A 25,390-nucleotide genomic window follows, 5' to 3' on the forward strand; every position below is an offset into this window, starting at 1 on the left:
TAGGACAATTTGACTCCTAGAGAGGAACTTAATTACAAGGGGGGGCAGGTTTTTTAAGTGCCCATCATCAGGAACAAACAGCTCCAATGAGAAACGGGACTTTGCTCTTAAAGAACGGATTACATTTTCTAAAACAAAAATTTCTTCAATAAAGACACTCACCTCGTAATATAAGGGAGCGCTACTGCCCACGACGTTCTTTGCCTTTTTAGAGGTGGTTCCAAAGAGTGCGTTTGCTTCATCAATCTGTAAGAAAAGTAAGTTGATCTCTACGGAGAAGGAAGGGCGTGCATCAAGAATACTCAGGTGTATGTAACTTTCAAGCACCTAGGTGACTGGAGGGGTTGGGGAACCCGGCAAGGAAGCGCTAGTCATCGATAGGGTGAAATGCTTGAGTCACTGTGGTCGGCTCCCACTACTGCACAAGCAGGTGCCACCTGACAGGACTCGGCTGGGTCATCTGCCCCTCTGACCTCTGACAGCTACGGTTCTCAGTAGACTTACGTTCTCTTCCTAGTCAGGCTGCCCTGGGACATCAAATAGTTTTGTCTTTTATTTTGTTGAATCTTTCGTGAAATAATTCCCCATGGAGCCTGACATGGCTTCAGAAATTTTGGTTGAGTGAATGAATATTGAATGAGCAAAATTTGAGGACAAAATATAATTCTTTCAGATTAAACGATTCAAATTAGTCTAGCTAAGTGTTTAAAAAAATCCACCAAAATTTACCAAGTCCCCCAAGAATAGGATAGTTTTATATATTATTTTATCTTATTATTTTAAGAAAAAAAATCTTCAAGGGGCTTGGGAGCGGGAGGGACAGTACCTGGCGGAGAACGTCTTTCCACGATATCAGACTGAAGAGCTTCCGCTGCGGCACCTGGACTGCGAGCGTGAGGGCTCGAATGAGAAGATCGTCCTCAACCTGGTTTCCAACAACAAAAGCGATGGAGCCCTTCCAGTCGTTCTGTTACAAAACCATAAGGAATTACACTTCTAATACTCCTGGCTAGGTCACTGTGTGTCAAAGGCTTCTACTGAAAAATAGGATAATTTTCCCTGTGAACCTTGCCTGAAAAAGTTGATCCTATGTGGGTTCCTGATTCAAGTAGCCGCCAGGCGGCAGTATTGTGCCAAATTTCAAAGCAGCTTGACCAAAAAGCTATTTTCTTGAGAAAGTAGGCCTTTCATGTTTAAGGAAGGCAGTTTTTAAAAATGATGCCCTTTCACTAGAATGCTGTCCAAGAATAATTTGGTGTAGAAAATCAATAGTTCATTCATATGTTGCAAAATATACATTAAGATATAATCACAAAAGCAGAAATCTTTGTTTTGTTCCCTGATACACCTAAGAGTCTAAATAGTGCTAGGAACACAGTAGGAGCTCAAGAAATATTTGCTAAATGTTGGGTAGTGCTGACTGGTTGCCAAATGGGATTTTATAATAGGTAAAAAATACAATCCTTGAAGTTTTTGTAAAGCACAGAACTACTAGAATACATCTTTTTCTCCTAATGCAAAAAGAGAATCTGATTGTTAATTCACAAATGAGTTCTTTCCACTCCCAAGAAATAGGCTAAAATATGAAATTTGGACATGAAATTTTGCATCAAATAATTAAAAGAAATGTTACTAAAGATAATATTCTTATTCCGTAATTCCTTTCTCTCTGTTACAATTATAATTTCTGCTAGGAAGGAGCAACTCTGTGGAGGAGATTAAGAATGGAATTTACTGGACTACCTACTATAGATCCAACCTGCAAACCGGGTCTAGTGCTTTTGAACTCCAACAGTCTCTGGGGAGACGGACCGAGCAGACATGATACAGACATTAGACAAGAGAGGTAGTAACGAGGGGGGCACTCCAGCCACGGGAGCTCTCTAGGCCTCAGTTTCCCCTTTTATAAAATAAAGGGGTTGAGCAGGGCAATAGCTGCTTCCCTCTAGAGATTTAGAATCCACCCCCTTGGTGGATTCTAAAACAATGTCTAAGATGATTTGACAAGATGTCACCCAAATTTAATGAAATACATAATTTTACGTGGTTCTCTCTGGCTTCTGCCCGCGTCACTATCAGGGCAGTGACAGAACTGGGGTGTGCAGGAGAAAAGACCGTAGCGCCAGTGCTTCCTTACCACCATGCAGTCACTGTCACCAAACGCCTCTGACTTCTCTCCAGGGAAACTCCCCCACAACCTAACAAAACCCACCAATTTTCAATGCTATCACCAAATAACAACCGCACGTAAAAGCACAAAAATGGATATTTTACTGACCGAGGGTGCTCTTGCGTGTGGGTGTGGCTCTGTTTCCCTCTGTTATGGTGAATTTAAAACCTGTTCTTGTTTTATTTATTGTTGTCGTTTGCAAATTCACCCTAGGAAGACTGAGCATCTGCTTTTTAAATATTTTGATTCTGAAAAGTAGGTGTAGTATTTAAAAGGTATGCTTTAGAAAAACATTCCATCGTCACGGTGAACTTTCCCGCGTTGGAAGCTTTTCTCTTGTCTGCCCGCAGCCGCGTGCCCAACCGTGATCGTCACTGAAGGGGGGAAAATCTCCTTCGTTCTCACAATGAAGTGCACGTGGTTTTCGAACGGGCAATACCTCCACACACGTCCGGACACTGAGGACTTCAACGACCACTTCTCTCTCTAACCCCACGCCCTACTGCAAATTCCTTGCCAATATGTGAACGTTAACGGTGACCGGAAAGGGCTGCTCTCAGCTCTTTTGAAGACGATTCAGAAAAAGGGCATCCTAGTCCAGCATCTCCCCATCCGTGTCTGGTGTCGAAGGCAGGTGTTGACTATTTCAGACCGGAAAGAAAAGGAAGAGAGGAGGAAGGAACTAACAATTATTGAAAAATGCCATGTGCCAGGCATATGTTATCTCATTAAATCCCTAAGTAATCTCTTTAAATAGGTGCATTAATACTTTATAGATGGAAAAACAGAGACCCTACGAAGTTAAAAATCTTGTTAAAAGTCATTTTGGCAAAAACCGCATGGAGACCACATACTGGCTTGCAATTTTGTGATCATTTCAGAACAATTTTGAGAGCAAGCCGTCGGGGTCAGAATGCCTTTCTGTAATCCTTAAATTGCATCTAATGGCTACTTCAGCCACAGTAAACGTAATAGATGAAGATTTATATCACGTACCGAAGTGTATAAACCTTCAGAAACAGATTATGTATTAAATCCTTAAAACACCATAAGATTGCTTTTTTATATATGATAGCTTTACAAAGACTCTGAGAGGTTAAGGGAATTTCCCAAGGTTCCTTCTCTCAAAGCCTAGTCATCCTGTTACTTTGCCCTAGAACCCTTGTTAATACAAGACCTGGTCCTCTGACACATGGCGGTCACCGTGCGGCACTTCCCCTGGGTTAGAGCAGGTCTAGGTGTGTTCGGGTCCAGAGCTCTTTCTGAGCCCTGCCGGGGAGCTAGACCCCATCTGTCCATTGGAAGGGATACGAAGACGTCTGCTGAGGCTCGGTTTCCCACCTGCGCTCTCTAGCCCATCAAACTCCTGCTGCAGACATCGGATTTATCTGACCCCTGCAGGACTCTGCTGGAGTGCTGAATTAGCGTCTCACCACCTGGCCAGGACGACTGCCGGGACAGAGCACTGCAAACGACCGTCTGCGGAGGAGGACGCGCTCACCGGCCTGCTGCACTAGGGGGCAGCGGGACGCCAGGGAACGCAGGCTGTTTGCTCCAGGAAGAGCAAGTGGTTTTCTGTGTCTAATGAAAGGACGCTCTGCAAATGTAATTTCTGACGCTTTCTCTCAGTTGTTCACGGTAGACGTAGGGTCCAAATCTCCACTAACTGGCAGCAGTTGCAAAAATAGAAACATCTTTGGAAAAACATTGGACACAAAGTAGATTTTGGCAAAGGATTATTAAAAATACCCCTCTGTTCATACCCCATGAACACGCAGTTGAAGTCCTAAATTTTTTTAAAATTTTTATTGTTATTCAATTACAGTTGTCTGCATTTTCTCCCCATTCCTCCACCCCACCCCAGCTGAACCCATCTCCCTCCCCCACCTCCACCCTCCCCCTTGATTTTGTCCATGGGTCCTTTATAGTAGTTCCTGTAAACCCAGCAATTCCGCTGCTGGGGTTATACCCTAAGAGCCCTGAAACACCCATCCAAAAGAACCTATGCACCCCAATGTTCATAGCAGCACGATTTACAATAGCCAAGTACTGGAAGCAACCTAAGTGCCCATCAGCAAATGAGTGGATCCAAAAACTAGGGTACATTTACACAATGAAGTCCTAAAATTTGAGTTCGCCGGGCAGCAAGAGAAACGTAGTTTGGGGAAAACAAAGGTTGACTGTGGAGGAGACACAAAGGCAGGGTGTGGACACTGGATTCCTCACACGCCTGAGCCCTGCAGGGCTCCTGCCCGTGGGCGAATTTGTTGAAGATGGTTCAGAAAGTTTGGGCGTAATGAGTAGCATAAGCCTGGAGAAAGAAAACATTGGTCGTTGGAGGGGAACCGCACTGGCTGTGTCCAAGGGTGAAGGAAGAGGGCTTTAGTCTGGCGCACCTCAGACACTCAGGAAATAGTCGGTCTCCAGGGCCGGGAGGCGTCTGCTGTCCTCGGTTACTGCCGAGTCTTGCCCTCTCGTCGGTATTGATAAAGTCATTCCGAGGACGGAATGAAGTCATGTATGGACACAATCCATTACCTTTTATTTACTTTACCAGTCTCACCTAATTTGAAGCCTGACAGGAGGGCGTCTGAAGCCAAACACTTACATACTAGTCTCCTAAGGCCAGGAAGTATTCCTGTAAACGCGCAGAGCCTGGCTGTCTCGTGTAAGCCCGTCCCAGAGACAGAGGCAGGCCAGGTTTATCACTATTTTTCATATGTTGCAGATTCTCCAAATTTCATTTAGGCATTCCTATTTTCTAATATCATTACAGAAGCCCTTTCAAAAACCACTGACAAGGAGCTTTGGGTGATGGGATCAAGACTGCTTCCTTCTCGTAGTACCAGTACCAGCTGGTTCGGGGACAGCAACGGCAGGACAGGAGCTGCCCGGCTGCCTCCGCCCCAGCGGGTGGAGACGGGAGTCCCACAGTCCTCTGCTCGGGACCGGCCTGGGCCTGATGAGCTGACCCACGGTGGTCAGCACCTCTCTTTGGAGAAAGGAGATGGAGTGAAGCCTCAAGTAAAATCAATGCATTGAAGAAGTCCTGTTTCATTGAGAGCCATCTAACACTGTGCAGCTAGGCAAGCCTGGACTTTTTGTCATCGACGCTCTGCTGAGAGGATGGGCTTTGTGTTGAGTGGATTTGCTGCCCCACAGACAGGGGTTCGCGAATGTCTTTCTCATACAGGGTTTATCCTTCAAAAGGACTCTTGGATCTCCATCGGAAAAGGGGTGTCAGTGTGGGCTGTTGGCCAGCAGAAAAAGTATTTTTATTACACTGAAGTATTTATTACATTTTTATTAGAACTGGCTGCTGTTATAATTGTATTTGTTAAAGAGGAATTCTAACTGTAAAATAAATTGGAAATAGAAGTTTAAAAATGAGTACACCTTGTTATGTAATAACCAGACCAATACAAATGACCAGGATATGCCATTGTTTAATTCCTTTTACTGTCTTTACTAAACAAGTTCTTATTATAGATTCTCCTCTAATTACGGACTCATCACAACTCATTATAGAGCCTATACCTTAGACCCTCCTTACCCCCGGGGGGGTGTGAAACTGTGCACAGATCACACCCTGTATGCAGTATGTCTTCCCCGTGCACACACACCTGTGGTAAGGTTTAACGTGTAAATCGGGCACAGTAAGACATCACCAATGACAATAATAAAACAGAACGGTGTAATACTACACTACAATAAAGATTATGGGAACGGCTTTGGGCTGTTATTAAATAAAATAAGGTAATTGGACACAAGCACTGGGATCCCGGGGCTGTCAATCTGAACCCAGACAGCTCCTCCTCAATCGGCTCACGGGCAGGTGGCGCGCCCAGCGTGGACGCACTGGCCAGGGAAGGATTCATGTCCCAGGCAGGGAAGCGTGCGGCAACACAGAATTTCATGGCACCACTCGGAATGGCACGCAATTTAAAGCTTAGGAATTGCTTATTTCTGGAATTTTCCATTTCCTATTTTTGGACCACAGATGCCCGTGGGTAACGGAAACCACAGAAAGCAGGACTCCCGGTAAGGGAGGACTGCTGCAGTCTGACACGTTATCATCGTTCTGTGGTAAATACTCAGTACTGAGGAACTGGCTCACATGGCCGTCCCATTTTCTGAACTAAATCATAAGCTCTTTAGGCCAGAAATTATGTTTTATATGCTTTTGCACCTTATGGTGCCTAGCAGGGCTCTCTGCTAAATATCTCTTGATTGATATCTGAAAGCAACAGAGCATAAGCTTGGACACTGAGGGTTTTGACCCTGGGAATAGTAAAGTGCTAGAATGTAGCAGATCAGCAAACTGTGCGGGGTGCACAGGCCACAGCCCTGAAGTCCTTCAGGAGAACAGACTGTATCTGCTCTGACATGTTGTTACCAGGAGTCAGTGACAAGGCCCTGGGGGGTTAGGCCCTGCACCCTTGCCTCTGCTAGGCTTCCTGGGAGGGACTCGGGCGAGTAACCGGACGCTAAGGGAAGGCAGCAGATCCTAGTGGAAAAGCCAAAGGCACACAGACACACACGCATCGCCTAGAAAACCATTCCTCCTCTCATCTCTTTCCTCCTTCCTTTTTCTCCCCTCCCCCAGCAAGACAGACTTTGGTGGCTCCTCCCTCTTCCTTCCCACCTATGGCCTGCAGGCTGCAGATTCTATGATTCCTTTCTCTTTCAAGGTGCTTCTGAAATTCATATGAGCTTGGTTTTATGGTGGAAGAATATCAGGGCAGTGTGGGAAAGGAGCCAGAGTGGAGCCACACAAAAAATGAGTGGTTGAGGTCTAGGGTCTAGTGTCTAGGGCGGGTCCAGGGGCTGAACTTGCCATGGTGGGGCATTTAAACTCCCAAATCAGAGCGCTCCGCTAGAGAGAACAGGCTGTTCAACATTCACCAGCACGTTGCAGCCCCCACCCCGGGAAGGCCCGTGTGTCTGAGACACTGCCTCTGAGAAGACCCTGAGGGCCAAGCAGGTGCTCTCTGCCTGCGGCACCCCTCCCCCACAGACAGCGTGCAGCAGTGCGCTGTTTGAATTTGCTGGGGAAGTTTCCGGTGTGACCCAGCCTGAAAGACTACCCTTCAAAATGGGCTCTGGGAAAAGCAGGTGACAAGGTAGAAGAGAGGCTGCTGTGGGAGGGGCAGGGCCCATGCACTGCAAGGCTCTCCCTCCCCACACGGAGTCTGAGCACCATGGCCACCGGTGACAAGGCCCCCTCATAATCTGGTGGCCCTTTGGAAAAGCACAGGTTACTAAGGCATAGTGATTGAGAGTCTGGGTTTAGGAGATAGACTGCCTGGATTTGATTCTTAGCTCACCAGCTGTGTGTCCTGGGGCAAGTTACTTAACTTCTCTGTTCTTTGTGTACAAATGAGGATATTGACAGTACCTAGCTCCTGCGACTGTTATGCAAAATGACAAAGAAAGCCTTTCTGAGCACCATAGCTAACAATAGTCATAGCCCTTGTCATGGATATCACTGGTGGGGGGAGGGCAGCTCGGGTCTTGTTAGTCCAAACAGGGTTGTTTCATACAGCTGGGTCAAGTGTGGAGCGCTTTTCTGGGTGAATCGAGAAAAACTTGACATAGAATATCAACAGGTGCGTCATGAAAAAGCAAACATTACTTTGAATAACAGTCAATTTGTAAAATAATTTTCTCTTTGATATTGATAAACTTGTTAACTGACATATTTCTAAAATACTTTAGGTGTTTGGAAGAGAGGGCAGAGATGCTGAGCCCGGGACGTCTACGATTCCACAGGAACCTAACGTGCAGCGCTCTGGGAGCGGACGTGCGCGTGTGGCAGGAGGGACGTTTAAGTCATTTTGCACCTGGCACAGGTCTGTGCAGACACCCACCTATGGCGCTGCGAAGGGGTGTCTATCAGAGCCGGAGGAGAAGCGCAGGGCTGACTGAGCGGCGCGAGCTCTGAGGCTGCCGCACGGAGGACAGGGGACCTGTTTACTTGGCTTTGGGATAAAGGACGTGGATCAGGTGTTTGTTGTCTGGGTTGTGAGAATCAATCTGGTTAATTTTATAGATCCAGATCTAAAATACAGATGCCAGGCAGGGCTAGTTCTTAAAAACAAAAGCAAAGCGGGTGAAGTTCACTTCTGATGGAGAGCCTTAGCGCACCCCTCTTCCCGGCCTGCAGCTTGCTATGCTCGCCCCCCAGGACGCCTCACAGGACTTTCCAGAGTCCACCGTCCCCTTCTCTTGGACCGAGTACAGTTTACTATCTTCCCCTCCTATTCAGCCCAGAGCCCTAGTGGTAACTGGATAAATAAATACACACCCAAGTGTTAGTAAAGTTAAAAAGTAAAAACTTTAAAAGTGTTTTTCCCTCCAAGCTGTGTAACTCAAAGGGACACCCTGGTGGGCAGTGGGCGGGGCCGGCGGAAAAGGCTCCTCGGCATCACACCACCTAGACAAGCTCCGACTCCCCGTGTGCCGGGCCTGTCGCAGCATTCAATAGATGTTTCTTGGCCTTAGCAGCCCCAACTACACAGTAAAGAGAATTTTTACACACGCTCAGGACAGGAATGCAAACAAGGCATGTGGCATTTTGTCAGCCGCACTCAGGACTTTGGAAGGAACCACGTCTGGGACTCGGTGAGCATCTGAACTGAAGAAAGAGTGCATCCTCCGATGCGTAGACAAGTGGCAGAGTCTGATGGCCACCAGCGAGGACTCGGCAGTCTGCAAGCGTCGTTACTGTGCATGCGCACACTCCCCGCTGGCTTTCCTTGTCTTCACAAATATAAAATGTGGCCACTAGTTAAAATTATTGGAGTTTGGGTGTAAAGATGAAGAACTCTGAAGTGATATCCAATTCTGCCTCTGTAGTTTCTTACCCAGATAAACTTGGAGCTATCGTGGTGACTTAGTTTTCTCGTTTATAAAAGTGGATGTAATAATACAACCTTCCAATGGGTTTGCAGGGCTCTAGTTAGCAAACATACATAGATTCATTTTGTAAATTGAAAGCTCCATGCAGAGTCTTCCAGTCAAGATGGCAGCATAGGTAAACACAACTCGGCCCCTTGCAAAACCACATCAAAATTACAACTAACATATAGAACAACCATCACTGACTGGCTCATGCTTCACAACTTCCTAAATCCTACCAAACCAGCAACAGCCAGCCTCAGCGAGCCTTCATCCCCTGCACCTCTTGCTAAGTGGCCCCAGGCCTGGCACTAGCAGTAGCCAGCCTAGATTCACAGCTTGGCTTCTTCTGGGAATCTCCAAGCCCAGCACAAGTAGCAGCCATCTCAGACTGCCTTATAGCTCATGCAGGGTGGCCCCAGGCAGAACACAGGTGAGGGATGACCTTGGCCTGCACCACCCAAGAGACCCCAGAGCCTGTGCACCCAGTAGACAGCTACAGACCACATCAGAGCACCACCACCCTGCCCCTGCACAGCTGATCCTCCATGGAGGGCGGAGGTTGGTGGTCAGTGGTCACAGCCAGTCCTTACAGCTGGACGGCCTGGGTAAATCCTTCCCATTAACCTGGAACAGCAATCAAGGCTCAACTACAAGAGGAGAATGTACTCAGTCCACACGAAGGGCACACCTCAAGTATGCAGCTTGGGTGATAGGGGAGGCTGTGCCACTGGACCCTACAGGACACCTACTACATTAGGCCACACTACCAAGACGGGGAGTCACAGCAGCTCTGCCTAATGCATAGAAACAAACACAGGGAGGCTGCCAAAATGAGAAGACGAATGACACGGCCCGAGAACAGATCAAAACTCCAGAAAAAGAACCAAGTGAAAGGGAGAGAAGCTATCTATCAGATGCAGAGGTCAAAACACTGGTTGTAAGGATGCTCAAGGAACTTAGTGAGGACCTCAGCAGCATAAAAAAGACCCAGTCAGAAATGAGCTTCCTAGACAAGAAAAAAATAACTAAAGGAGTTCATCATCACCCAACCATTATTAATGAAATGTTAAAGGGACTTAATTACGAAAAAGAAGATCAAAACTATGAACAATAAAATGGCAATAAATACATATCTATCAACATATGAATCTAAAAAACAAACTAAGAAAACAAGAACAGAGACAGAGTTATGGATACGGAGAGCGTTTTGATGGTTGTCGGACGGGGGGTGGGGGGATGGGTAAAGAGGAGGGGACTAACTAGTACAAATAGGTAGTTACAGAATAGCCATGAGGATGCAAAGTACAGCATAGGAAATGGGGGAGCCAACGAACTTAGACGCATGACCCAAGGACATGAACAATGGTGGGGGGATTGCCTGAGGGAGGGAGCATGGTGGGTGGAAGGGGCACAGGGAAAAAACCTGGGACAACTGTAATAACATAATCAATAAAATATAATTAAAAATAAAAAGTTAAAGTTAAAAAAATGAAAGCTCCATACAAAAGTAAAGTATTAATATATGCAAAAATATTCTAATTTCCCTTAGAATGTTCTGCGAAATGGGTCAAAACAGGTGATTACTTCTTTAATTTTGCATTTGGAGATGTCCTGAGGGTCTCCTTTGGACAGGTTAACCTCTGAGCTTAGGCTGTTTGTTTTTCTTTTCGCTTTTCAGAGTCCTTGGCCCAACCCACCAACCCAGCACACGAGCCTAATTCAGTTTTGCTCCATGCATCAGAGAGTTTTAAGACAGCTATTAAAACACCACATGGAAAAGCTTTGTAGGGAATTCTACTCCACAGAGAAACCACAGAAACCACGACACACCTTAACTATCTCCCCACCCCCAAGAGTTGGCTAAAATTATGGGCTCCATTATGTTAGTACAATCCAACCAGTTTTATTGCTGGGAGCAAAATCTGAGGTCCAAAATGAACTTCAGAACATAAAAAGTAAGGCAAACCTCAAAAGGAAACAAGCTTCTTTGGGTTTTCAAACAAATATTACATATCAGAGGCATTCTTCGAACAGAGGAGACCAAGCAAAGCCAAGCGGAGTCCTGCTAATTGCTCCACAAATGTAAAATTGGAATCAGGGGCTCACCCGAAAGAAAGATCTCTTTTCATCATCAGATATTAAAGGCTACAACCTTTCATCAAGTCCTTTCTCAAACATGAGACCCTCTTGTGCCTTCCTCCAGTCCCCTCAAGGGTTGCGTTACTATCTTCAACACTAAAATTAAGATCTATTTTCAAGTCTCAATATTATCTCACTAGTTACTCTACTGTAGACTTTTTTCTACCTTCCTTTCTCTAATTTAAATGTCATTTACCCACTAAGTATTGCGGGGTGGTCCATGAATTTGTACAGCCTGGCACTAGGCCTACCCAGGAGAAACAAAATAATCAACCAGTACTCTTTCTAATGAGCCCTCCATCCTCATAGCCGCTGCTGGGTTAATTATGTCTCATGGACAGTTCGTTTTTCTTGCAATTTACACAGGTGTCCTCACTAATCCTGGGTTTGCTACACAGCGACTGGCAGAGTTTCGTGTCTGCACCGTGATGACCGAGTGCAGAATACGCAGGGATTCTTCTGACGACCACAAGCATACAGGACTCTCCTGATTACAAGTACTCTATCCTGTCTCCCGCAAATGCAGTAAAATGTCCAAGAAATGTCGGTATTTTGGTATCCAATTGCATCTCCTGTATGGTCTCTATTACCTGGACGCAGGACAAACAGCTGTCTGACGGCCTCATCTGATTTTTTTAGGTCTAAAGCCACGGCCTCCAAATTAGGGTGCGGGAACGAATGGGTATCCAAGGATGACCGGGCAGTGTCAGCTCACCTAGAGCCCCCAGTGTGGGTCATGCCAGTAGGGAGTGTGGGGGGGTGTCTCCAAACACCCCCTGCGGTGCCTCAGAAAGACTTTGAGAGCACACAGAGCAAGCAGTGTGAAGGGAAATCTGTACCCCGCTTCAGTTCAACAAGAAAAGGAGCACTTTAACTCAACAAGCATTTATTAAATTACTGCAGTTAAAGATCTATGGTGTAACACGTGGTAAAGAATACACACAAACGACTAAGGGTGTTTGAAAGCAAACAAACTTACTTCAAATTAAAAGAAGGTGGAGAGATTAGCCGAAGAAGTATAAGCATAGCCCAGGGACACAGACAGCAGTGTGGTGAAGGCGGGCAAAGGGGAGAGAAATGGGGGACATCTGTAATAGTGTCAACAATAAAAAAAAGAACTTTTCCTGTGCGGGCTACTTCTTATCAGTTGCTCTGACGGGCCCTTCAGGGAGTTGGGACGGGATGCTCTCCAGAGCTGGTTCCGTGCAGCCATCCTGACTCTTCCAGATGCTCAGCACCCAGGGTTGTTCCAAGGAGGCAAGAGGCAGTGAGGCCTGCCTCCGAGAGAGGAAGCTGGGAGAAGGCCCCCAGATCCGCAAGTGAAGGGTAAAAGTGCGGATTCAGAGCAACCAACCCTAGCAGGAGGGCAGATTGGAGGGCGGGCGGGGGGTGGCTGGGGCAGACCCTGTAATCTTTCTGAGGGTGCTTGTCCTTTTCCTCAGCTTTCCTCTGAACTGTCACTGTTTCGGGGGGGGGGGGGTGGTTCTCAGGAGGCAAAGAGAAGGCGAGAGAGAGGAGAGCCAGGAGGGACAGTGTCACTGTAGCCAGGCCAGGAGTGGCATATGTCCTCAAAAGGAACTGGAAGGGCCTCAGCAAGAGCAGGTCCTTTTGTGGGAAACTGCCTCCCGCTCCTCCCGTCACTCCTGCAGTCCTGAACACCCTCATGGCTCATGTGGTTCATGTGTCCCCTTCACAGGGGGACCCTCATGTCAGAACCACGTGACAGAGTATTCCACGTTTATGGTTATGATATATTTCAAGCCCTAGGTCTGGTTGTGGTTATTAATTTTCTCCAATTAAACAACTACGTGGAGTCTATTTATTGGTTACATCAGGGCAGTAATTAACACAATTACCCTTCTCCCATTGGTTCCCGAATACAGTCCTTACAGTAGCTCTTTCAATGGTGCCATGGAAAGAGCACTGGATTTCGTATCAGGAAACCTGATTATCAGTCCTGATTCCAACCACACGATCTTGGGAACACAAGTATTCAGAATCTGGACCTTAGCAAATAATACTTACGGCAGAGAGTCATTCATTCATTCAAACCAGTATTTACTGAGGAGCTACTATGTTCCAAACATTGAAATGGGCTCAGAAATAGAATACATAGGCATGAGGCATAATAGCTATCCTTAAACAGCACCAGCTTGCAGAAGAAAATCCACGAATAAAAGTGAAAACATTATAGGTGAAAGTATTTCATAGCTACAAAGCACTGTACAAAGTATCCGTTTCTATTATATTGTTTGCCCCAATTTATCCACTAATAATTAATGTTTACTATGTGCGTGTCTATGTTGTATGTGCTACCCTAGAAATGGAGAATGCAAAGATGACTAGGATAAGGGCAACGAAAGGACATGAACTACATCTGCTCACCTCACCGTGGGTAGACCCCCAAAACTAAGTCTGAATGAAAAAGACAAACTGCAGAATTGGTAAGTGTGATCGTAGCACCTTTGTGTACGTTTCAGAAATCACACAGGAAGCAATGCATTGTTCATGGATGTGGATGAACAGACAGGGGGTTGGCCAACAGGTTAGTCTGGTTTTTTCTGTAAGATGGCTCTAGTGGCTCTTAGTTGTCTTTAACTTCATTTGAAACAATTTTGTTAGATTGTATGGTGACAGCCGTCATATCAGCAGCGTGCATTTAAAAAAAAACATCAAAATTGGTGAATTTTTGTGTAGCCATTTTAACGTTGAAGATGGAAGAAAATACACAACATTTTCTGCATAGTATGCTTTATTATTTCAAGAAAGGTAAAAATGCAACTGATGCACAAAAAAAGATGTACAGAGAAGGTCCTGTGACTTATGAACATGTCAAAAGTGGTCTGTGAAGTTTCGTGCTAGAAATTTCTTGCTGGACGATGCTCCACAGTTGGGTAGACCACCAGTTGAAATTGATAGCAATCAAATCAAGACATTAATTGAGAACGATCACCATTATAGCATGTGGGAGATAGCTGACACACTTGAAATATCCAGTCAATAAAGTCACTGGTGAAAATGAAACAAAAACGTGTCTATATTTTATGGAAAGCACCACGCGGGGTTTGGCCGGCCAGTACCTAGAGCCGAGAGGACGTGCGTGGAATCATGGAATTCGTGACAGCGTTTGCCTCTGGGAAGGGGGAGAAACGAATGCGACACAGAACGAGATGAGAACAGTGTTCTTCAATTTTTTATGGTGTTTATATACTTTTTAAATGAGCAATTGTTAAACATTAATGAAAAAAAGTTCACATTTTCACAAATGTACTTGTTACATTACCCTCTGTGCTCTTCTGCATTTTAAACGAGTATTGGAAAGAAGTCTGCTCTGAAAAGACCCACCATCCAGTAGGGGAAAGAGAGGTATGAATAGTCATAATGTAAGGTGACAGGCATCTGACCAGACAGCGTCTCTCCCTGGGTCTTAGGAAGTCTCACGGGCAGATGCCACTTGAGTAACAGTGGAAGGAGTCCTCCGTCTGTGTCTCCTCCTCATCCACTTTCCGTCTGCGCAGTGGCTTCTCTGCCCCCTGAGAAGAGCAAGACTTTCTCGTGTAGCTTCCTCCCCCTTTCACATTTCCACCTTGATACATTCTTCACCCGTCTTAATAACTGGGTCCTTTTTCTTGGGCTGAGGAAGAGATTCTGATCCCTTCCCTTTTGGACTAGAAAACATGGCCCACGCTGCTTTGACCTCTTTTACCACTTTGTGCCTTCAATGCCCCCATCCCTCCTGCTCCGTGTTCAGTTCCTTCCTCCCCTCCCCCTCTGTCCTATTCCGCACATACACAGCTGTCTTCACCGAATCCCAGTCCCCCCAACCATTTCCCACCCCTGGATGAAGGTATTCATCCTTCTGTTGAAGGTATTCAACAGAAGGCTGTTGGTATTAGAAATTATGGGATGTGAAAAAAAGAAACTAAATTAGAGAGGTAGAAGTAATAGCAATCTCTGGTCAATTTCGTAATAGAAGAGAAGTTTCAAGGATGATTTCTAGCTTCAGTGAGCAGGGTAGTACTGTTTTGACCATGTTGAGGTTGAAGAATGTGTAGCAACCTTATGACATATAAAAGAGTAATTGTCATTATTATAAACCTTTATATCAGGCCAGATGGTGTCCCACATTCTCTCATGTACTTTATTTGATTTTCATACCATTCCAAAAATGTGGTAATAATGCTAATTAGTGATTCTAAGTACTAAGAGCTCCTCCTCATTGAGTGCCTACTAGTCCTCCCTCCAGCAGTGTTATCTGAGCCCCTCCCTGTGCCAGGTGCTGGCAATCGATCTGTGAGCCAGGTACATCCCTGCCCTCCCGCAGCTTCCTCACACGGAGGGGAAGAGGCAATGATGAGATAAATGTAAAGTAGAAGATCAGGCACCCAATCGGGGTAAGTGGACGGTGGGGGATGGTGTAGTTTAAATAGAGTGGTCAGGGAAGGGGGTATTTTGAACAGGATCATTTAGGAAGGGAGAGAGCAACTACCTTGGGGAGGGTCATTCTGGGCAGAGGGCACAGCAAGAACAAAGGCTCTAACGTGGCAATGCGCTTTCTGGCAGATTTGAAGATCAGCCAAAAGGCCAGCGTGGTTACAAAGGACTGAGGGAAAGGGTGAGCCCTGGGAGATTCGAGATGAAGTCCGAGCGGTTGGCAGAGGCCAGCGCACACGGGGCCTGAAAAGCATGATGAGCACTTGGAGTTTACTCTAAGTCGCGTGCATTAAAATAACCACTCTGGCTGCTGCATGGTGACCAGACACTAGGCAGCAAGAATGGGAGAAAGAGACTCAGTTCTGAAGCTCTTGAGCTACTTGTAGTTTAGGCAAGAGATGGCAGAGGCCTGGATTAGGGTGTAGCAATAGGGGTGGTGCCAAGAAGCACAGACTTTAGATGGAACCAACAAGATTAGCTAAAACTTGATAATGGGGTGCAGAAAAGGAGGAAACACAGTGAATGCAATGTTATGGGTCCCAGTGACTTGCTGGGTGACTGGCGACACCGTTCAATGAGAAGGTGAAGACTTGGCGAAGAGCAGGTGTGAAGGCGAGAATCTGGGGCTTGGGTTTGGAGGTGTGAAGCCTGAGATACTATGTGTCAGATGCCTTAAATCCTCTCAACAACCTTTAAAATACAGGTCCAGGAGGTGTGACCACTATGCCTTTTTTCTGGATGCAGAAACTAAGGTTTTGGGATTTTCTTCAATTTAAGTTCCGAGGACCGATGGGGTGGGACTAAGTCTGCAGCTCAAGAGAAAACAGGCCAGGAGGGTAAAAAACAGGCTGGGAGGGTAAAAGACAGTCAGTGCATTTAACTCAGTGGGCCACTACGTGCTTATCACTATTGGGTGTTCTGACCAGGAGGGAGAGAGTTAGAAGTATTAAACTTTGCTTCCCTCTAGGAAGTTGCAGAGGTATAGTAGACAACTCAGCAATTGTTGGACCACAGCCCAAAGGAGGACGGTGCTAAAGAGAACAATCGCTGAAGTAGTTTAGGAAGGAGACAAGTCAGGGAGGCTCAGAATGGTGTGACCTGAGCTCCTTTCTTGGAAGATACAGGGGAGGACTTTAATGAGGAGTCAGGTGGAGCCTGGGAGAGCTTCGGGCCAGGAAACGTTGTGGGTACAGTCAGTGTGTGTTTGGGGATACCACAGAGATTATTCAATTGGAGTAGACCGAGATAAAGATGGATGGGCAGAAAAAGGCCAAATTAGGCAGGGCCATAAAGCCAAGCAGAACATCTTGGACTTTGTCTTTTGAGTGACTGGGAGCCAATGACGGCTTCTAGAGCTGGGGTTGAAACACGCGCAGCACTCATCATTTCTTACCTAACATTTTCCTCCGACGTTGCCAAACTTGTATTGGCAACGCTCACATTTTACTTACATTTAATATGTTTCGTTTTCAATAAAAATGATCACATATAACGTCTAGGTAGATATTTTGACATACTAATTCTGTTTGGTTCCAAACTCATTCAAATAATACACTTTTGTCCAAAAAGAGAAATTATAACATGAGGTTAAGAAAAGTCCATTTCCCTCTTAACATTCTTCCTAGCAACTCAGTTGTTTTCATTGGCTTTTATTAAAACAACCTTTGTGTGAACTGGCAATTTGTTTTGTAAATATCAATGAAAGCATATTTCAGAAAATACAGTAATAGAAACCAACCCAGGTTCAGAAATGCACTTGCTGCCAGACATCAGTCTTCAGCTCATATTATAAGTATTTCCAGTAAGTCTTAAATACACATTAACATGAGAAATAGCTTACTGTTCAAGATCAAAAAAGTCGAAAAATCCTTCACTGCCTCGCAAAAATTGTTCAAGGGCTCTGTCCAATAAAATGTATTTCCCTTTTTGATAAACTACATTTATAATGGTTCAAGCACTTCAATTCAGTTGAACATTTTCCCCATAAAGACCTACTTAGACTCAGTTTATCATCATCCTAGTATCTATATATTTTATAACTTTATTTATTTAAGAGGTTTGGGACATTAACATTTCAGCAATACCTATCTTGAACCCTTATCCAATTTCCAAACCTTCATAAGAATTACAGGCTTTGTTCAAGAAGTCCAAGGAAACTCTATTTCAAATGTGCACAACTCAGCTATTGTCGCTAAGCTGCTTTTAATAAAAGAAAGATATTATCCCTCAAGTGAAGTATAAGGAGAAACCATGAAGTCTTTTAAAGAACTGTCACTTGCCTGGCTGGCAGAGGACCGTCTGAGAAGAGAAATGGTGTCTGCACAGCTCCCTTCAGGACACGGTCACAGTTACCCTCTGCATCTGCTGTGACGAGGTTTGAATCTTCACAGCAAGCCTTTGAGGGGGATCGTAATATCTGCATCTGACGGGGGAGAACCGGGCTCCGAGAAGGTAAGAACGGAGCTCCAGGTCCCCCTTTGTTCAGTTCTGAATCAGACTTCAGCAGACAGCTGTGCTAGGTCCCAGCACGGGACTTTCGCTAGCAGCCTTCCTGTGTCTGTGCCCCAGTGAGGCGACTGCCTGTGGCAATTCAATCTGATGCTTGGATAGGGCCGGACTAAAGAAGGTGAAGCAGCCAGATGATTGCAGTTTGAGACTGCAGGTGGTCACTGGGAGTCTGTGAGCTGGGAGTGAGCACGGTGTGAGCAGTGTTTCAGAAAGATGAGCTGGCCATTGCTTTGATACACAGGAGTAGATGATTCTATAGTGAGGATAGTTACGGGACGCAGGTAAAATTTCAGGGATCAAAAAACGGAGGCCTGGGCTACAGTGCAGGCAAGACATGGGAACAGAGAAGAGACAGAAATGAGAAAACAATAAAGGAAAAATTCCAGAGGACTTCGAGGCCGACTGAATGATTCACAGGTGACCTTTGACTCACAGATGAGCTTCCGCGACTCTGAGAAACGTGTGCCTGACCCCCGGAAGCTGGAAGGCAGAGGCGGTCCGAGACTTTGATGAGCCCAGTTTTGGCAGGCCAGACCAGAACATGTAGCCACACTTCCAGGTAGTGGAAATCACTTTTCTGAACTATTTCTGGAGATAGGAAAAATTTCTTGTTCTAACCAGGACACTCCAACATATTTGAAAACTGTATGGCTTTGTGAACGAATGTCACCCCAATAAATTCAATTAAAAATCAAATGTTTCTATTTGTCTTGCTTAAGTGATTGCAGAAAGAAGCCAAAAAGTTGAATATAAAAAGAAAATGCTATGGCCTGTCTCTCCTAAATACCGCCTATGAGAGCCAGAGGATGACAGGTACAAGGGTGAAGTCTAGTTTCAGGTAAAGTAAGCACACTTCCGTATTTATTTACTGGTTTTCAACAACACTTTGATCTGCAATTTAAGTACCAATCGGCCCATGCCAGTGTGGCTCAGCTGGCTGGGCATTGTCCAGGGGGCTGGAGGTCGCTGGTTGGATTCCTGGTCAGGGCACATGCCTAGGATGTGGGTTGGTCCCTGAATGGGGTACATGTGGATGGGGTGCACTTGAGAGGCAAGCGATCGATGTTTCTCTCAAATCGATGTCTCTCTCCCTCTCTCTCTTCTTCCTTTCCTATCTCTCTAAGAAATAAGCAAATAAATATTTTCTTAAAAAGTACTAATAAATAGCTTTTTTATAGACAGTCCTTAAATAACTTGTTCTACTCTAATAATCCCTATCTATTAACATTGTTTTGGGGATTGATACAAGATTAGATATATAAAATTTTGTTTTATGGCAAGATTTATAAAAAATGCTATCATTGCTATATCATAACTTAATAGTTCTGTTAAGGAAGAAGGAGGGACTAGTGAGAAAATCTATGGCCTTTCCCAAAACCACTCCATGCCTTTGGGCCAGACCTTGAAGTACGTGGATCCTCAGTTTCACAAGAGGGACAAGCTGGCCCAGATGCCCTGGGAATCGGCACCACTGAGCTGTGTAAAGGGAAGCCCTGCTAGGTACAACATCGATTTGTGTCTTTGATGCAAATATTATTATTATTTTTGAAAAAGAGGAAACACATTGATAATAAAAATAAAGAAATTAGAAGACCTCATGAGTCTCAGTAAAGACCTTATATAATAGATTTCCCCTCACATATTATAGTTTGATTTATAATATTTCAAATATGTACACATTTATGTTAAAGAAGATTTGAAGGCTTAATCAAGAAGTAAAGAGTGTCCAGTCCCTTAGGGACCTGAAATCATCATTACAAAGTGAAATTAGTGCGTTGGAATAGTGAGGCTGGGGAAGTTAAAGGGTGTGTGGATTGTCATGAACTTTTTTTCTGTTTCTTTTTAATGTTTCCTGTGGTGGGTCACAGTAAGGAAAGAGAATAATTGCTATGCCAGTGGTTGGTCTCACAAGTTATGGCTGCCTTTTTGCTACAAATGAAGATAAGACCTTAGACTAAAAACAAATGAAAAGAAATAACTATCCTCAGATAATCTTACAATATGAAAACATTTAACACTAAAATTAGCAAAATCCCCAACCAGACTCAACCTGTGTTATATCTAAATCGACCAAACAAAACTTTGGGGAACCCTGGAATTCTGAAGAAGACATCTGAGGACAAAAGCCAATGATATCTTAAAGAAAAAAAAGGATTTGTGTCTGTCTTCTGAATACGCTCCATGCTGCTGTCATTGCTGTCACTTAACGTAGATAACATTGTGAGGTCCCCCTCGCCCGTGATGGCGTGTAAGTTCTGACCGTAACACAAAAGTCCAGTACAAACATAGAGCTCACTTATTTTGAAGCCATGTGACGTTATTTAGGGACAGACCTTGGGCAATCTGTAAGCTCCTAGAAAGTATACGTATGTTGTTTGAATAATTCTAGAGAGAAGTTTTAAATTGTCACAAACAAAGCTTCTACTAATCTCCCCTGACCGAGCATTACCTGTCATACAATAGGCCTGGAAGAAATGGAAAATCAGAGTTGATTACAAAATCTCTTGGACCACAGTGACACCAGCAAGATGCCAGACTAGGAAGCTCTGGGCCTTCTGGCCCCCATGGGAATATTAGAAGAACTAAAGACTGACTAAAATAACTCTATAGGAGCTTTGAAAGCAGTCAGTGCTCTAAAGCAACCGAGCAAACGCCTAGTCAAGAAAAAGCCACGTTTGATATGGAAGAAAAATTCATGGCACTTTTAATCTCCCTTGCCCCACCTTTTCTCCATGCAATGGAGAAAGGAGTCTTTTCAACGGTTGGTGCTGGGAAAGGTGGATATCCACATGCAAAAAATAAAGTTGAACCCTCGCCTCACATCACATACGATAAACAACTCAAAATGGACCAAACATCTAGATGTAAGGCATAGAACTATAAAACTCTCAGAAGAGAACATAGGAGAAAAGCTTAACGACACTGGGTTGGGCAATGGCACCAAATGCACAGGCAACAAAAGAAAAATTAGATAAATTAAACTCAATCAAAATAAAAAATTATACATGAAAGGACTGCTAATGGAATGAAAAGGTAACCTATAGAACAGGAGAAAATATTTTCAAATCATATGCCTGATAGGCAAGTAATTTCCAGAATATATAAAGAACTCCTATATTCGACAATAAAAACCAATTTTTTTTAATTTAAAAAGGGCAAAAGAAGATATACAAATGGCCAAGAAAAACATCAAAAGATGATTATCACTAATAATTAAAGACTGCAAATCAAAACCATAATTAAATACCCCTTCGCACTCATTAGGATGGCTGTTATATATAATATAGTATGCAGAAACCCAGAATATTAAAAATGTTCATAAGGATATGAAGAAATTGGAACCTTTGTGCATCGCTGGTCAAAATATAAAATGGTACAGCCACTGTGAAAAATGGCATGGCAGGTCCTCAAAAAATTAAACATAGAATTACTATATGATCCAGCAGTTCCACTTCTGGATATACATCCATGAAACTGGAAGCAGGGACTCAAAGAGATATTTTGTACGCTCAGGGTAACGGCAGCGTGACTTGTGAATCAAGCTGGAGAAAAGTGCAGACCGGGAAGCTTCGGCCCCTCCGCTCCCCATGGAAACACTGGGAAAACACAAAAACCAAGGGTTGGAAGCAATCCATGTGTCCATCGACGGACGATAAATGAAGAAATAAATTGTGGTCTATACACAAGATGGAATATTATCCGGCATTAAAAACAAAAAATTCGAATACATGCTACAGCGTGACTAAACTTTCAGGACGTCGTGCTGAAGGAAATAAGCCAGTCCCAGGGAGACGAACACTGTGCGGCTACACGCACGCGCTGTCCCTGGAGGAGCCGAGCGCTCAGGACGCTGGCTGCCAGGGGCTGAGGGGAGGGAGGTATGGGGAATCATTTAATGGGAATAGTTGCGTCAGGGTAGATGCGTTCTAGAGATGACGGGGGTGATGGTCACCCACAATGTGAACGTACTTAGTATGCTTTAAAATGTTTGAAGTGGTAAAAATTATTTTGTGTATATTTTACCGCTATAAAAAACTCTTAGACCTAAATGTCTCCATCTCTTCCTCTCACTGTGGCCATCAGAGGATACCTTGAAAGCTGCATAAAAAGATTTTAATTTATAGGACACTTAAGCATCTTTAACTTTCTAATGCTGCTTGCTGGAGATCATAAATAGAACGTGCAAGTCACATACAAACCCACACTAAGATCTATTTTGATAATCTTATTGCCAAAGTATCTAAATATTTTCTCTTCATCTAACTGGAGGTGTGATATTTCACATACATGAATAAGCTAGATCTTTTGGCAGATGGTATACGCATAGCCAAGTGAGTAGATGACCACTCACTGACAGAGTTTAGGGGCACTGTACACCGAGAAGCGGTCTGATCTACATTTTTTTTCTTTCTCAATTTAAGTGCCAGATTTGTTTAAGGACCATATTAGTCTCCTTACTTAAAATAATCATCCCCTTCATTCTCCCTGCTCAAATCCCTCCCATTCTTTAGGACCCAGCTAAAGGCAGTGACTTCACCACGCACTTCCTGACTCCCCCAGCCCCCATTAATCTTCCTGACCTCTAGTCTACGATCATTTAGTGCTTAGGAACAGACAGACTTGTATTATTGGCTACCACTTAATGTTTTAGAACCAACTAAAATATACTAAAAAATGGGCAATTATTCCCGTCTGGAAGGACAAAATAGTAACACAAGGTAAAATCACTAAAAGCAAATTGTGAACTTACTGATTTTCTTTAAACTCCAGTGCAACTCGATAGGAACATGAGTTCAAAATGAATCCTGATTCGAATTACTTGATCAGTTAATTCTAAAAACTGGCTCATGGAGGACTGGGAGGTAGGAACTCCCTCTCTTCTACCCCCAACACACACACACACACTCAGTAGCACACACATACTGGAGCACAATTTACATGTGAGTAGCAACTATATGAAAAGAAACTTCCTGGGAACTGAAGCAATAATATTGTTTTGAGCACCCACCATGTGCAAAGCACTTTTCTAAGTCCTGTGGGTAAGGAATTCACACATCTACAGTCATCTTTAACCCCCATCCAGAGTCTCTTGCTCTGGTGGTTAGGGCATGCCTCTGGGCATTGGCCGGCTGGGTAAATCTGGGAATTTTCCTCTTGGGTCAGACGTGAAACCAAGATGAAAAAAAAAAAAAAAGAACCGACGTGGAGGGCAGTTGTCCTCCCCTGCAGCACAAACCCAGGGATCCCAACAAATTGAAGCGTTCACTCTTTGTAGTTAAAACTGCATCTTATTTGAGTTCAGATTCTTTCTATTAATATATAAGATTTATTGAAATTATATTGTTTGAGCAGGAGGAAGAAGGCTGAATATTATTTCAGGTTTTCAAGCCATAAGGAAAAATAGTGCCTTTAGGTTTTCCATTCAACCAGGAAAATTATAGCTGCACATTTGCAACACTGAAGCTGATGCGGTGTCAGCACCTCCATCAAACTCCGCCGTGCGGCAGTTTATAACTCAAGCAGAAATGTTCGCTCCAAGCCCAAACTTGGCCTATACAATCTCAAAGAAAAATGGGGGAAAATTATTTTGGCTAGTGCTGACTTATAAAAGCAAAGGAGAGTGCTTTCACAGAGTGTTTTGGAAAACATCTTTGAGAATTTGAGACTATAAAGGGGAGTTACTGAGTTGACACCCTCCATTCCTGGAGTTAGAGAAGTGACTAACAATTACACGATGTCATGTCAGCATCAGCAGTTGTCTTAACTACTTCCATGAAAGCCTTCATCGGGTGGGACTACGTATCAGACAGAATTACTGTCCATAGAGAATGAAACCATTATAGTGCAAAGTAGGAACAAATAGGTAGAAGTGTCTCAAGAGCCGTCACGAGTCTTTAGGTACTAACTCTCTAGTGCACACACCCCCCAAATAAAAAATATTTTTTCCAGTTGGAGAAAAAATAAGTTGGAATGGCAGGCTGGGATTCCCAAAACCAACCTTCCTCCTTCCAAATGCTATCCTGGACTTACGAACAATTCAGTGTTGAAGTGGATTCCCAGCGGCAGGTGACTAGAGCTAGTGGGTTGCCCAGCTCACTGGAGGGGTGGGGGGCTGGTCAGTTCTGGGATGCGGCCACATGGTGGATGGGTTATAGACTGCCTGGTGTCCCGGTGGCATCTATGAGTCTAGCGGCCAACCCCGATCACTCTGATCTCCTACATCAAAACTTTGATGTCGTGGTATCAGCGCGTCACAGAAGAAAGTCATTGTTTCCTATTTGCAGAAGGCTCACTTGCATTAAATACCGCTATCTTAGGCACTCCATACCTGTTTTCACCCAGCATTTATTAAAACCTTAATAAACCAGGCAACAGGTGATTTGACAGGGTCTACGTCCTCCAGGAGATACCAGGAGGAAGTGAACGGCTCATAAAGACAACTCCCGGACAACTGTGGAGTGCCACCTGGACGACTTCGCTGACGGACCCCAAGTGTCAGCAACAGCTCCTCTCTTCCCCACCACACGCCGCCGTTTGAAACCGTTTGAAACCTCGCTGACTCCCCTGGGAGCCCCCTTCTTTCTTCCTCAACGCTCAACACTGTCAAGCACTCCCTGCGGATGGGACTCTGGGTCGTTTTGCGAGCTGAACGACCAGGCCCCGGGGGAGAGGTATCAAGGACAGGTTTTCCGAGGGGTCAGCTGCGGCGTCTGGAAGGGCGTGCGAGCCCCGCGGCGGGGCCTGCGGAGTCTGACCCGGACCGGGCATTGCCGGGGGTAGAGAGGACTTACAGGGCTCCGGGCTCACCTGATTGAAGGGTGCAGCGATGAGCGACGGTTCCCATGGCTTAGAATTGGTGCTCGTGGACCCACCTTTCTCTTTCTTGGGTGCCATGAAAAGGACAGAAGAGCATTGGCCTCTAAATTGGGATCAGGCCCGGACTAAGCGTCCCCGCTGCCATAGTAACCGAAGCCACGCCTAGCTCCTGAACGAACGGATCTCCCCTCCCCCAAGCCAGGTCAGACTCTTCCGGTCCACCGCTTCAGTCGCCATAGCAACCGCGGGATAATTCCAAACTGGGACCCCCAGCCCTCTGGTTAAATCTCAGGGTTTTGCAGCAGGAGACCTGGGCCAGTGGAGGAGAGAGGACGCGCGTTGGTCAGGCTACTTTCTTTACTCACTTGGACCCTCTGCCTTCTCTGGTCCGAGGCATCGTCTAGAAACTCAACCCCCTGG

At 44.9% G+C, this 25,390-nt stretch overlaps 1 protein-coding gene across 2 annotated transcripts in view; it reads right to left on the reverse strand.

Moving 5' to 3' along the window:
* The window catches only part of SPAG17 (sperm associated antigen 17), a 183,151-nt gene extending 158,055 nt beyond the window's left edge, over window positions 1-25,096 (reverse strand). For both annotated transcript variants that reach the window (XM_045203731.3, XM_024570600.4), the window contains exons 1-3: window positions 24,962-25,096; window positions 827-967; window positions 163-246 (exon numbers count right to left, since the gene is read on the reverse strand). In XM_045203731.3, coding sequence (XP_045059666.2) covers window positions 163-246; window positions 827-967; window positions 24,962-25,048 — 312 coding nt within the window. In that variant the 5' untranslated portion in view covers window positions 25,049-25,096. The remainder of the gene's footprint in view (window positions 1-162; window positions 247-826; window positions 968-24,961) is intronic.
* Window positions 25,097-25,390: the final 294 nt, after the last annotated feature.

This window comes from Desmodus rotundus, chromosome 12 (assembly GCF_022682495.2).
Source record: "Desmodus rotundus isolate HL8 chromosome 12, HLdesRot8A.1, whole genome shotgun sequence".
NCBI lineage: Eukaryota > Metazoa > Chordata > Mammalia > Chiroptera > Phyllostomidae > Desmodus > Desmodus rotundus.